The 15,683-nt window shown below is 35.4% G+C and overlaps 1 protein-coding gene across 2 annotated transcripts in view; it reads left to right on the top strand.

Annotated features, from left to right (window-relative positions):
• Positions 1 to 15,683, top strand: part of LOC122787222 — a 174,189-nt gene that overhangs the window by 77,471 nt on the left and 81,035 nt on the right. For both annotated transcript variants that reach the window (XM_044053821.1, XM_044053820.1), the window contains exon 4: positions 15,547 to 15,683. This exon is cut by the window's right edge and continues 13 nt beyond it. In XM_044053821.1, coding sequence (XP_043909756.1) covers positions 15,547 to 15,683 — 137 coding nt within the window. The remainder of the gene's footprint in view (positions 1 to 15,546) is intronic.

Below are 15,683 nucleotides of genomic sequence, written 5' to 3'. Positions count from 1 at the left end.
CCTTCGATGTGGCTTGCAATACCTGATTTCTAACCCCTGTGCATTCTACTTAACTCTTTTAATTCTACATCTGATCTTTCACATATGCTACCTGATCCTGACCCTAGCATTTTGACTTTTTGCTATCATCATCATCATCATCAATCTGTACTTCCTATACTGCATGCTATCACATACCCCTTGCGCCCTTCTGGTTTCTGTTCATTTCCCTGTCTCTCTCTCTTTCTCCATCTTGTTTTCATTTCCCTGTCTCTCTCTCCCTTTCTTTTCTCCATCTTGTCTTTTCAGGCCTTGTTCTACTTCCTTGTTCTTGCAACCCTCACCTCAAATCTTCCCTTTTTTTCTCTATCCTACTGAATCCAAAACTTCCTACATTATGTATATTCTTTGTAAGTCTGCTAGATATAATGTGGATAGATTTAAGGTGTTACTTTTTCCCCAATACCTCAACTCCACTGAAGGTACTGAATGACGAGTTATGTTATTTTTTAAATCAGTTTTGTGCCTCATAAATGTTTCATTTCTTATTATTAGGCTATTTAGTTAGGTGGTGTTGTGAAGTTATGACAGTTTCATATACCTTGTCACATTTATATCACTGCCTATGGTGTTCTTCATGTATATCATGTATTACTTTGGTTCATACCTGTAAATAAGCACCTTGATATCACTTTTTTACCTGGGCCAGTAAACAAGAAAACTAGATTAATAATATATCTTTGTATACTGATAGCCATTTTTTCTCATTTTTGAAAATGTTTTAGAATATATAATTTTATTTTATTCCACTGTTTCTGTTTTGGGCTGACTCTGCAAAGCCAGCTTATGGTATTGGCACCCATCTTGGTTACATTTGGAGAAACTTGCTTGATAATGACTGATATGGGATTATTAGACTGTAGGTATTAATGCTGTATCCATGTAAAACTGTGCAGTATAGAGTAACTCCTAAAATAATCTTCAGTTTTTCAAAGTTATATACAATGATTCTTATATGTATGACAGACTTATGTAAAATGCAGATTTTGAAAGGGAATTTTGAAAAAAGTTGGAAAACATGTTTTGCTGAAACCACAAATCTTAGGGGAAAATGTTGTTAAATATACCATCATGTGATACAAACTGACCATGACTCATATTTTCGCAGTACATTATTTTAATGGTCTTTATTAATCATGTTCATAGCTAGCAAACTAATACAATGATAGTAATACCAGCTGCCAAAATGTTAGGCCACCCACACCCTGTCATTCTTTCTTTGTGGGTACAAAACACCCTGTGTACATATTATTCTTCAGTATTTTTTGTCTGGCTTATTTTTGTCAGTTGTACTCTTGTACAAAGCAGCAAAGCTAATCCATGTTCTCATTTTTAGTGACTGCTCTTAAACGTAGCACAAGCTAAGCCCATTTAGAGCCCTAAATCCTAAAGATAAAAACACAAAATGCTGAAAACAAAATAAAAAAAAAACTACAAAATATGGAACTATATAATACTGATGTTGGTTTAAATTATTATGGAGTATACTACATTGCTCACATTCCTAAACTAGATTACTTAGCCAATTATAATACAGGAGAGTAGCTTCCCTGCACCCCATGTGAGGGGGCCATACTCCTACTACTAATTTATTATACATCTGAGGTTCTGCAACCACAGGGAAGAAGGAATACTCAAATTTGCATTAAAACAGCTTAGCTAGGTAACAACTCATGTAGGTGTCACAGCACACATAATACATGCCTAGTAATACTTATTTTGATGGGTTCTATTGTCAAAATCCACAGACACGAAAGTCAATTTGCCTGAGTAGCCCAAGTCGACAGGTGCTGTGCATGCATAAGATGACTGATTCATGAAGGCTGTTTGCTACTGGTTGGCCCTCCTGTTATAATGACTGTAACCAGCTAAAATTAGGACACTATTCCCTAATTTCAACAGTTTCCCACTATTTCCACAAAAAACACCCCAGCTCTAATCTACACTAGCTCAGGCTCTGAATTTGACAATACTATGACAACAGGCAAGGGAAAAGACAGTGGTGGAACACTTATCATGGTGAGCAAAAATGCTAATCTTTCTACCATACTTAAAAGTAACATAAATAGTAATAGTAATCCTAAATGGCTACTACTTCAAATAAAACTAAGAGGTCATACTGAAATACTAGTTCCCTAGTATTAAGTCAGTGAATATTTATGACTTAATATCAGCAATTTGTTACTGTGTTAATGCATACACTTTGCAATCAATTCTACATTGTGATTTATTGTCAAAAAACTTTTGTTGGATATAATGTAACAACAAATTACTCTTAATATTTTTGTCTGATGTTAGATGCCTCTGTTGGAGCTTTTCTCCCTGGGACTCCACTACTAAAAAGGGTCAGTTCCCCCCCCAGTGGACTATCTAAGTAAACAAATGCAATAAATAGACATTGTCAGTAGTCTGCATTCCTCCACTCTCCTCTGCAAATCCCATTACTGACAATTTGATCAAGACAGCAAATCTAGCCAAACACAACCAATTCTTTATACTGAGTGGTTTAAATGTTGTTTGGCTCAGCAAACAAAAAAAACCCCTCCATTGTCAACCTGAAACAAACAGCCAGAAGATCCAGACCCTAGAACTCAAGCTATAGGGGGAAAAAGATAAGTCCTTGCTTGGCAGTAAACTAATTAATTTGCCTGGCACATCAAAATCCATGCAAATCCTATCCACCTAAGTGAGGGACTGCCCAATATATTCAATTTGGTCAAACACAAAAACACTTCATCTCTAATCTTCAGTAGAGCAATTCTTGTATCTGCCAAATCTTTATTTAAAAGAGAAGGAGAAAACATAACTTCAGGGTAAAATGACAACATTTCTTAGATCAAACATGGGATAACCTAAAACAGGATCTTAATGACAGCAGAGCAGCAAGGCATTATTAACTAAAAACACTCACCAGGATAAACACCAACATAGCAAAAGTAGCCTACCTTACAAGCCTTCAAAGAATCCATGTAGGGAACCCCAAGAGCTTCTGGAAAGGGTAAAAATCTCTCAGCAATGGTTTATATATATATATATATATATATATATATATATATATATATATATATATATATATATTCTAAAATTCCAAAATACACAATAACTTTGAGAAATGGAAGGAGTTACAACTGTATTTAATTTTGTCCCTCCAGTTCTAATTTTTACTCTGTTTACTAACAGTATTCTCCCTACCCCTAATACACTGTTACACAAAATACCATCAAATCTCCTTTCAATTTTAAAACAGTTAACCATAAAAGAATGCTACAGTGACCAGACAAATTTACATACAATTATAAAACTCCTCCTTCCATTTGTTATACTCAAAGCTGCAAAAATCAAGTAAAACAGAAACATGTAAACTGCTGTCTGTAACTTTGTCATTACAGGCTCAGTTGTCCCAAAGCTTCAAACATGCTAGTATAACACCTATGTCCAAAGTAACATCCTCCTGTTCAAGTAATAGTTATCAGCCAGTAGTCACCAATGTCCACTAGCTAAAATACTGCTACTACTAATAATTATAATAACAATAATTTACAACTAAATAATCAACTATATAAACAAGGGTGATATTCTTACCAAAAGTAGCATTTTTTTGTTCCAAATATAGCATCAATACAGCCATCTAGACATTAACAACCAAACATTTACAAATATGGAGAAAAGTACTCTATCAGGGGCTATCTTTCTAGATGTATAATGAAATTATGACAGTGTTGTCCACAATTTTCTAATCAAAAAATTACATTGTGCAGGATGTTCTGAAAATGTCAACTAATAAACTAATTCTTCATCAATTACTTGACAAACAGAACCTTCCAAGTAATAGCCAGTAGCAAAATATTGTCTGGCAGTTGGCTTAGAGGATTATGGAGCTGTTAAAAAAAGCAGCTTCCTGTGGCCCAGTGGTGAAAGGTTTGATTCCCTCAGCCTCCATTCCCTAACTGTGTGACTCTAAGCAAGTCACTTAACCAGACATACCATTTCCAGGATGAGTCTGAAAAAAGGTCCATGGAGATCAGTGCTCTACCCCTAAAACACATCCAAATAAAATAAATGCAAATATCGGACAGCAGTGTCTACTTAAAAGGTGTTCCCCAAGGTCCATTTCTAAGCCCTTTACATACCTCTGTTTATAGACAACATAGTTTTGGATCTATGAGAAAGCAGCTGCATTCTTTATACAAGTGACAGTAATCGCAAAATTCCACAGATCACCTGCAATCCTGGAAAAAAACACTTCAAAACAATTTCAGTCTAATTTGGGGCTGGTTGTTCTCCAACAAATTATCAGCAAACTTCTCCAAAACAATACTGCTGCTGCTAGGGACACCATAAAACTATCATCTACATAAATACTTTCAAGTCTAGCCTCTTTTCTTCTCTATTTTAACTTCTTTTCCCCTTTCTACTCTTTACTTTCTTGTACTTGCCTAGCATACCTTTTTATCTCCGTCTCCCCTCACTTCCATAACATATATATTTATATATTACTTTATTTAAAAAAAAAATGATTGACTGGCTTATCTATTTGTATGCACTTCTTGTGTGATATTCTCTAGACATGTCAGTTGTTATTTAATATACTCTATGTAGAGATATTCTCCAATTGTTGATTTTCTTACTTTGTTTCATGATAGTTTTAAATGGTTGGTGCTATTTTTATTTTTGATGTGATTTGCTTTAATTGTAAAAATATGTAATGCTTCTTGAGCTTTTCTCACCGGGTAGCCACTGAAAATGGCCCCTGGCTCAGCTGGATTAACCTGGTTAACAAATGTATATAAATAAATAAATAAATATATAAATATAAAATAAATAAATAAGTTAAAGATTCATTTAGGAATTCCTTTCTCAAAGTCACCAAACAAAAACATGTAGGCATAACTCTCAGAATCTGTCCTTTCATATGCACAGAAAACCAAACTAAGAAATTATTAAACTAACTCAGATTTGCTTATAACCACCTGATCAAATAATCCAGGAAAGACATAGCAATCAATGTTGCAGCACTAAATTAGAATATGCAAAACTCAGATTGTCGAGATACCAGCAGCATGTTACCGAAACATGAGGAAATGGTGCTTGATTTATTATAGTAGACCCTGGAATCCCCATTAATGCAGAACTTCTATGCATTGGAAAGTGAATGCCTTTTCTTATTTCCAGTGTTTGGCAACTGCAGAGTTAGTATAAAGAAGTGAGGATGTGTTGGGGCAAAACCTCCATATAGGAGGAGGTGCAGGGGGCAAATGCTTGTTTCCAGTATCTTTGGGTCAACATTCATGTTTCAGTGCCTTGAAAAAGCCTGCATGTCATTTTCATATATTTTGTCAGGAAATTGTTTTACTAATGTACTCCTTTTCTGCTGCTTTTGCTCCTGCTGGCTGCCCACTATCAAACCCTCTCTCAGTCTATCAGTCCAGTCATCCTTCCCTTCCTTCCTTCACCCAGGCAAGAGAAAATTGAGAGGGTCATCACTGAGGCTGCCATTAGGAGTAATTTTAAGTGTTTTTTTGATTTTCACTATTGCGCCAGGGCAAGGAATTGCAATGGACTGATCACAGATGATGTCCCATCATGTCTGCAAGGGGCATTCCTTTCAAGCTGTCCTGCATTTCACCTTGCAGCACAAATGGTGGTCTCTCTGGTCTCCACCAGGGAAACCACATTGTCCTCTGTGCCCCTAAGTGCATGCAAACCCAAGCCTCCCCTAAGGGAGGTTTGCAGTCCACCACTCTTCACACCTCATCTTTTCCTGGCTCATCTAGTGCTGAAGCTACTAGTCGAATCCAGGTCACCTGGATTACAATCAAGGCCCATCCCTCTGTGCCATATAGCTAAGCATTTTATTAATGCAATCTATTTTCTGTTTTGTACCAAACATCCAAATTAAGTGATGATGTTGTTTTGCTGCCCTACAGCATATGTTATGAATAAATGGGTTCCTGGATTAGTTCACCAATATGGTAAACAAATAAACAAATGAATACATGCTGTTCCTCTGAGCTTATACAGTGTTGAACTTAGCATAAAAAATGACAGCAGTGTGTGGATGCATCCCCAACAAGGACAGTGCACAAGAGCTTGTTCCCTGCAAAAATAAGTTTACTTCAAAGCATAAATAAGTTTCAGGTGCAGAGCTATTAACTACATGCACTTGTTCTGTTTTATAGTGTAATTTGCATTGGTGCAGCATTCATTCAAAGGCTTAAAGGTACTTAATATGCCATTAATATGTGAGCATCTCAAGAAGCCTAGCCTTTACGTTTCTGTGGTAGTTTTTAGCCCTTATATTTTGCATACAAATAACCCAGACACAAGCCAAACAAGAATATATTGGGACATTAACAGATTTCCCCCATCCATGATGGACTGGAGTGCTTAACTGGGTTAAATTTATAGTTACCTATCGACTTACCTCTTAATCTCTTAATACAAGAAATCTGGACAAAGCCAAAAATAATGCAGGAAAAAAGATGAGACATACCACCAAGGCTGTTGTGAGACAAGCATGTCATGTTAAAAGCCAAATTCTTTAATACAAACAGATAAAAATCCAAGTAGCATAAAACAAGGTTCAGGGTGGATAAGCACTTTTGGTAAAATACCTTCTTCAGATACTCACCCATTGACCAGTAGTTTACTTAAAAACAAACAGATAGCCAATCAGCAAAAACCAGGAACAAGCTGAACCAATCAGCTTATCATATAAACCAACCATTTAGCATATCAAAATAACCAATAGGGGCTACCATAAACAATTTCTTCCAATCAGAGGCATGTCAGTCTCAAAGCCATTCATAATAGCAGTTTCTAGTCACAGAAAAAGAAGGACCAATCAACACAAATCCAGGAACAAGCTAGACCAATGAGCTTATCATATAAAACCACCATTTAGCATAGCAAAATGGCCAATAGAGGGGGCTATCAGAAGCTATTTCTTCCAATCAGAGGCATGCTAGTTTCAAAGCCATTTATAGTAGCAGTTTCTAGTCACAGAAAAAGAAGGACCAATCAGCAGGAGTCCAGAAACAAGCTAGACCAATGAGCTAATCATACTGAATCAACTATTTAGCATATCAAAAAAAAAAACAATAGGAGACTGTCAGAAACTATTTCTTCCAATCAGAAATATACCAGTCTCAAAACCCTTCATACTAGCATTTTCAGAACACAGAAAGAAAAAAACAATCATCTTGTATCAGGAAGCTTATTCACCAATAAGGGTCAAGTCATAACTATTTATGATCATAAGAGAGAAAGAACCAATGAATTCTAGTCAAAAAGCTAGTCTGTCAATGGAAAATAAACCATGACTCTGTACAGTCATAAGAGGAAAACAGCCGAACACAAGCACAAGCTAAAAGTCAAACACCCAATGGAAGCCAAGATACAAGCACCCCTAAGTGACAGCATGACTCTAAGGGAAAGCAAAACAAAAGAGTGCAAGACTCGTATTTACTAAAGTCTAAAAAGTAGTTAGCATGTTCCATCAGATCAATTGAATTTCTTGGCAAAGCCTCTTGCTTTTAAAATGGGCTTAAGAGGGATAACACCATTAAGACCAGGTGGATGATCGGCTTCGAGTTCCATAATCCATTTAGTTTCTTGTAGATCAGTGTTATTGCATATATCACCCTTTCTTAAATTCTCTCTTAACATGCCTATGACCATAAATTGAAATCAATGTGTTTTGTTGTTTTTAATATGCGTATATAAAGCATTAGTCTCAACACTATTGCGAATATCAGATAGATGGCGTAGAATCCGTTCTTTAAAAGGTCTGTTGGTTTTGCCTACATAGTAGGCTGGACAGAACATGCAAGTGGCTATATAAATAATATTGGCACTCCTACAAGTAGCTCTTTCATGAAAAGGTATTTGGGTCCTGTGACTGGATGTACAAAAACATTTTTGTTGCAAATATATGGACAAGCCTTACAAAAACCACATCTCCATGTCCCTTTCCATGCATCAGATGAATCACCTGGATTTTGTCTACTACCAAAGCCATCATTTTGACATAGCAATCTTTTTAAATTTTTTCTGTTCTTTTAGGAGAAACTGAGGGAATCACCCACTATATTTCTGATTTTTGGATCGGAAGTCAGAATCGGCCAATACTTCTTTATTATCCCACTTACACAGGCATTATCAGAGCTATAGGTTAGAGTACACCTCAATCAATTAGTTTGTTGTCTGGATGCAGTCATTGAGCTATTACAATCTCGTGAGTAGTAGGAACATCCTCTACTCTCCCTTATTTCCATTGCTTCATCACATTCCATATGTATTTTATTCCGTTTGTAACCTCTTTTTATGAAAGCAGAGATTAATTTTTTCTGTTCATCTAAATAATCACTAGTGCATGTGCACAATTTGGACACTTAGGTTACCTGATTCTTGACAAAGTTGTGGAAGATGTGCCTTGGGTGCATACTGGTCTGGTGTAACATATGGTTACGCCATGTGTTTTTTCTAAAAATGCTGGTGTCTATTCCTTTTGTGGTATCCAAGGTCAATCTTACATCCAGAAAGTCTATAGTTCTAGCTGACACTTTCAGTTCAAACTCAAGAAAGAGAGTGGTACTTTCCAAGTAACCAACAAATTTACATAAACTGCATTTGTCCCCTTCCCAGATAATAAAGATGTCATCCACAAAACGGTTATATGAGACCAGATGTGTGTTCTATATGTTGTTTGGGTCTATCACCCATTCAATTTCCCATTGTGCTAACACTAAGTTGGAGTAGCTGTTAGCGCATGGGGTACCCATGGCAGTGCCCCATTTTTGCCACTAATACACATCTCTATAGATGAAGATATTCTCAAGCACTAGCTCTAATAGGCTACAGATAAGGGAGATGTCAACATCATTTGCTTGGCCAAATATTCTAATACATTCAATGTCAAAATCATTTGGTATTACAGTGAAAAGGCTATGGATTTCCAGGGTCACAAGCAACAGGCCATCATAGTTAGTTCTAGTGCCTATCTCCTTGTAAAGGCAGTTGGGAAACTGAGGTGTATCACGTAATATAGTTCTAGCTTTGGGTAGCAGTCACTTCAATTCGTCCTCCACAAAGATAGAAAGTGGTTCAGTGATCCACCGTCTACCTGAGGCTATGGGATGCATAGGTGGATCTTGCTCGTTCTTGTGCACCTTGGGTCGACCACTTATAGTTGGAATCATTGGATTCATATCATCAAAAAATGATACTGTTCCTGAGTGGTACTTTGAGTCATCAGTTTATCATATAGAATATCCTGCATTTCCTTTATGAGTCTCGTCACAGCCTTGCTGTCTATTTTATTATAGGTGCTACCTTCATTCAACATACACTCCATCTTGCTAGTATAATGGTTGCTATTCATTACCACAATTGCTCCACCTTTATTTGCAAGTCTTAATACTATGTCCCTTATTTTCATTAAATTAGTCAATGCCTGGCATTCATTACTTAGATTGCAAAAATGTTTGTGATGTCCACCTTGTCTCAGTTGGATGACCTCATCTTCACACAAGCGAACAAAGGTGTTAACCACTGGATGAAGGAGTGGTGCAAAAGTACTAATTTTTATATTGTCTCAGTATCTTTTCACTATGTTTATTGCCATTACCAAATATGTGCTTGAGTGTGACATTCCATCCAAAACACTATGTCGGTGGTAAATTCATTTAGTGGTGAATGGAGAGAGGGTATAAAAGATAGTCCTTTCTCTAAAACAGCTCATTCCATAGCAGTTAGCTCTTTATCCAAGATGTTAAAAACCAATGAATCTGTCTCAGACTCATTAATTAAGTAACTTTCCTTTACTTTCTCTCCCTGCTCATAGATCTTGGAGAATGTGACTCTGTTCTGGATTAAAAAAGGAAGATTCTGATAGATGGGTAAATGAACAGTACCTTCTTTTGGTCTTGTAGCTGATGATGAATTTGATTCCTCTATTACATCCTCTGTTGCTACGTCCACATTGCTTATTTTGTTGGTTGACACTGATGGCATACTTGGCAGATCAGTTCCTATTGAGACACTATAGTTATCACGCTTCCCTGACATCAGGTTGGTGTGGCTAAAAATCTGTGGTTCAGTCTCTATAGTTGCAACCGTAACATTGCCTTTTTCTGTAGGACATGGGGCTGAATTAATGTGGGAAAACTCTTTTTTGCGTGGGTCAGTATTGCCTGTATCACTGTGTGATCCTACCTTTGGATTTATTTCATCAGTATACTGATTGTTTCTGAATCCTTTTCCATGAGAGGTGAAATTGCCATGGATATTTTTCCTCCTTAGGCCATGCAAAAAGATGGCCTTTCTTATAATCTGTATGGTCCCTTATTAATTTCTGCCTTTTCACGTCTCTTTGTTTATTCTCATAAGAGTTCAGCTTCATCTGTAGATTCTCAAGTTTCATAATACAAGCTTTTGTTAGATCCATGCTTTCTAAGAGTGTCTGTTTCTCTCTGATCAAAATAGTTCTCTTCTTCCTTCGGTTTAAAAAACTCTGTTAGCAGTTTCATATATCTAAAACTTGTTTCGATGTTGATGGCCTGCCATTTAGCTAATAGAGTAGGGTAGGTGTTACCATAACTCGACATACATTTCACACGTAATCCCCTTGGTATTATTTGATGGTGCAGGCATGCTTCCATGTGGAAGCATTGCCATTGTAAGGGTTTGAGTCTATAAGCTGCATTTTCAACTTCATGAAAAACATGATCAAAGTCAGTAGTGGATAAATGCTGCATATACACTTGTTCCAAGTCTAAGTTCAGTGAAAGCAGAGGATTTGACAAACCTGCTGCTAAATCAGTAACTGTCCTGACCATAGATTTGTTGGCTGCCAATATATCCTTCATACTTGACTCAACATTAACAGATTCCACATTATTGTTAACCATGTGTAATGCAGAACTCAAAAACAAATACATAAAAACAAAAACATTACGTTACCAAAGGTGGTCTCAACAAGTAGACAAATGCAGGAAAAAATATGAGATGTATCACCAAGGCTGTTGTGAGACAAACACGTCACGTTAAAAGCCAAATTCTTTAATGCAAACAGATAAAAATCCAAGTAGCATAAAACAAGGTACAGGGTGGATAAACGCTTTCAGTAAAAAACCTTCTTTAGATCCTCACCCATTAACTGGTGGTTTACTTAAAAAGAAACAGATAGCCAATCAGCAAAAACCAGGAACAAGCTGATTGCTCCAAACCAGGAAGAGGAGGAGAACAGTGATGGGCGACAATATGCCACAGCATTCAGAGTGTTTAGTGGCCAAAAATGGGGCTAATAACAGCAATAAAGATACTGTGCATGAGCAGAATCAAACAGTGAGTCAACAACAAAGAAATGAGCAGGCCAATCCTCAGAATTTCCAGAATGTTCCGGTGCAACAACCAATTGCAGTTTACCAAACAGTAGCACAAGGCACAAGGACTTGGGCAGAAGTAACAGCGGCAAATCGCAAACCAGGGAATTACAACAATTATCATAACAATTATCATCAGAAGAATTGGAAAAAACAGATGTATCAACACCGAAGATTCTAGGTACAAACAATGGCAATTTTAAAATTGTTCATTTGTCTTCGCTTATTTTAAATGAAGAGATTTGTTCTTTATTGTCTAGAGGATGGAATTTTGTATGTAGTACAAGGACTGATAAATGTGACATTAATAATTCGCTTAGAGATTATGTTAGAAAACTGAACTTTAGAATGACTTTTGAAAATGATGTATGCACTATGAATGTTTTTAAAAAACCTAGTGTATATAACCTCCCCTCTGAAAAAAGAATTAGAAGTTTTTCTTATGACTACAGAATTACAACTGATTGAAATATTGAACAAGCCAGCAAATTATAAATATTATAATTTAAGTGCACGTGAGAATTTTATTCTCAAATGTCTTTTAAACAATCCTGACAATTTGGTCACTAAGGCTGATAAAGGTGGAGCCTTAGTATTTGTATTTGACAGGAATGATTATGATTCTATGATGTGTGAAATGTTGTTTGACAGTAGGTTTTATAAGAGAATTTCTTTTTTTGAAGTTAAGAAATCTTTTTCTTCCATTGATTCTATAGTGGAAGAATGGTTTTATACTGATCGTATCACCGAAACTATCAGGAAATACCTAAGGATAAATAACCCTAAGTTAAGTCGTATTCTTGGGTTACCAAAAATACACAAACATTTAAATAATCCACCTCTTAGACCAATTGTCTCGAGTGTGAATAGTAAAACAGAGGCATTGGCTATTTACACAGACAGACATTTGCAGAAAGTTGTAGAAATGGGAGCTACCTTTATCAAAGACAACTTTGATTTAAAAAAAAAGGTGGAAAGTGCAATAATTACATATAATGACTTGCTGGTGACCCTTGACATCCAGTCTTTATATACAATGATACTAATAATGAAGGACTTGATGTAGTCAGAGTAGTGTTGTTAAACTCGAAGGTGCATTCAAAAAATACAGTTGAGCTACTGATGGAGATGTTGGATACAATTTTAAGTTTTAATTATTTTGAATTTGATAACTGCATCTACCATCAAACTAATGGTGTAGCAATGGGTGCTGCTATGGCCCCAAGCTACACCAATTTATTTATGCAAGGCTGGGAAAGGGTTAATATTTTAGACAGTATTTATGCTGACAAAATCAGATTTTTTTACTAGATTTATTGATGATGTCTTTTTTCTATGGAGGGGAGATGCCAGTAGTTTAGATGATTTTATTACTTATTTAAATGGCATCAACACTTATTTGCATTTTACAGCTGAATACAGCACTGCTAATATTAAATTTTTAGATGTAGAGGTGTTCAAAGGAGAGAACAAGATTTACACAAAAATTTGTAAGAAGGATCTGCAAAACAATAGCTTTTTACATTATAGTAGCATGCACCTTAAAAGGATGAAAGACAACATAGTAAAAAGCCAATAAGTACGTATTAACAGGCTTACTGAACTTGACAGTTATTTTGATTCGAAGAGTAAAGCTGTTTGTGATAAATGTGAGTTAAGAGGTTATCCAATGAATGTAGTAACAAATGCTTTAAGGGAAGTTAAATCATTAAGACATAATAGGTCCATATCCAATAGAAGTGTCAAAAGCCTGCAGGATTATGGGATCTCTATGCAAATAAGTAATGCTGTAGACAGTCATAAATTAAAAGTATAATTGCCAGCAATTGGAAAATAATTCAGAGTTCTACTGAATTTAAAGATAGACTAGGTGATGAACCCCAATTTGTGTATAAAAGAGGGAGAAGTATCAAAAATCTCTTCCAAAGCAAATTGAACAAGTCTATCACAAGTAATAGAAGTAAAGTAGGTATGTCTAAATGTTTTAATTGTAAATTATGTGACTATCTGTTAACAGATGTACAATAAATTAATATTAATGGTTTTATGTATAGCTTTAGGAATTTTTTAAGTGCAAAAACAAGTTTGTTTATTTAATTATGTGCCAATCATGTCCTTTTTATGTTGGATGGACTGTGAGAGAATTATATAAATGTGTGTATGAGCACAAACATGCTGTGGAAATAGGTGATTTAAAGAATGTTATGGCCAAGCATTATTCCAACAATAAATGTAGTGTTAATTTAAAATTTTTAGTGTTGGAAGAAATATTAAATTGTGATAAAAGGTTTGATGCTGAGAGTGAGTTAAGTTGGAGACAATACATGTGGCAAGTGAAATTGAACATTTGTTTTCCACCAGGTCTCAACAATAGGGATGATTTTACAGCTTACCTAAAAAGGAAAGGATTGAAACACCAGAATTACTAGTTCACATGATCATTCAGTTAGTATGTGATTGGTTTATGTGTTTTTTAAATATGTCTGTTTTAAATCATTATTCAGTCTGAAGAAGTCACTATAGGTGATGAAAGCACTTACTGTTTAATGTTTTTGTGATTAAAACGTTTTCTTGGGTAATCCGTGCCGTATTTTTTATTTTAAATTACAATTTTACGTTTATGTGTAGGTGAAATAACAGAAAGGATGTGTGGGAGATATAAGTATAGAGCAGAAAGGAATTGATAAATGTTATTAGATTAGTGAATAGATTAGATAATTTATAATTTACAACTTATTTTATTCTACAAATCAGAATCCAGTCTGAAATATTCAAATCCATATTGTCTATTAAATATTTATTTTAGATACTGATTTTTTTATAAATAGTTTGACCAGTACGTTAACTCTTTACTCTGTTAATTTCATGTTAACTATGTTAGTATTATCAGCAAAACCGTATCACAGGTGATCTATATAGTTTCTAAATGTCAAATTTGTAATTTGAATGAATGTTTATTGCATATCCTCTGCCTAAGTCTTAAGATGCCACAACATTTTATTACTTACAGTTTCTAAATAATCAGGATTCTTATTTGTTTTTAATGGAAGAGAAATAATTTAATGAATTAACTTCCATTGGCATTTACATGATTCAGCTGTCCAGTATGATAATGTTTTAAATGAGGAGGTTATTACATAATGTACTGGTGCCTGGGAGACTTTGTCCACCCTTTTCACTGGGTCTTATATAGTTTATGTAACATGCACTTGGTTTAGATGGAAAACAAAGAAATTATTAAAACAAATAAGAAACTAAAGAATTGTTTTCAGGAACTGATAATGTTGCTTGCAATATATATATAACTTTGGGTAATAATATCGGTTTTATTAAAATTGAGCTTTCTTAGTTAAGGGGTAGCTTGAGCCTATCACAGCACTTAGTGGGTGCAAGGCTATGAAGCTAACCCTGACTGGTACACCAACATATTACAGGATACACATACAAACACACACTGCAGTGAACTCTAGAGATCATAAATTCAGGTATGACACACCTCTGGGAACAGAGGGGGAAAAATAAGTACACAGCAAAACCCAGATGAACACAAGGAATATATGCAGACTCCATGCAAAAGGTACTCCAGTTAGGAACCAACTAAAAGAACCAAAGGCTGTGAGTCAGCAAAGCTAATGGATGGGCCCTTAGGCTGCTCTTTGTAAAGCAAGAGTAAATCATAAAAGTTTCTGTTTATGTACCATCATAAATTGAAAAATCAGCATTAGGATTACAATTTCATACATGTATACTTCATTGACACCAGCTATTGAATAGCATAGCATAGGTAATGAACTAAGGCACTATAACCAATGTATTAATATTCAAATAGCTGTACCATATTTACACTGCTGTTGAATGCACAGATAAGTAAGTTTGACATGTCAGGTTTCAATATTCCAGGCACAGAATGATTTTGAGTTTTTGGACTTTTATGTATTCTCCTTATTTGGGCTTTTACTTTTCTGTCTTATAACCTTCAACATTAAGACAGGAAGCCAACAAAAGATGGTTCTGAATAAGATTTTTAAGAATGGATATTCTACGTATCATTTGAGATTTCTGAAATATATATAGCATGGAAACATGTTTTGTGTAAAGGTGAGTTGCTCTGCTTTTGTTTCAGAAATCATAGGAATCATTCGGTAGTGGAATCACTTGACAGAAGACTGGGCAGGCTGGATTTTGGCCAAAATTCAAAGAAAATGGCACTAGAGTGCAAGGGTTCCAGAAGCACTAAATCTGAATTCCCTGATGGGTTTC

Source organism: Protopterus annectens, chromosome 13.part0 (genome assembly GCF_019279795.1).
Source record: "Protopterus annectens isolate FY-2018-M chromosome 13.part0, PAN1.0, whole genome shotgun sequence".
NCBI classification, from domain to species: Eukaryota; Metazoa; Chordata; order Ceratodontiformes; family Protopteridae; genus Protopterus; species Protopterus annectens.
Note: the sequence above shows the minus strand (reverse complement) of the source record. Positions and strands in the feature narration are given on the sequence as shown.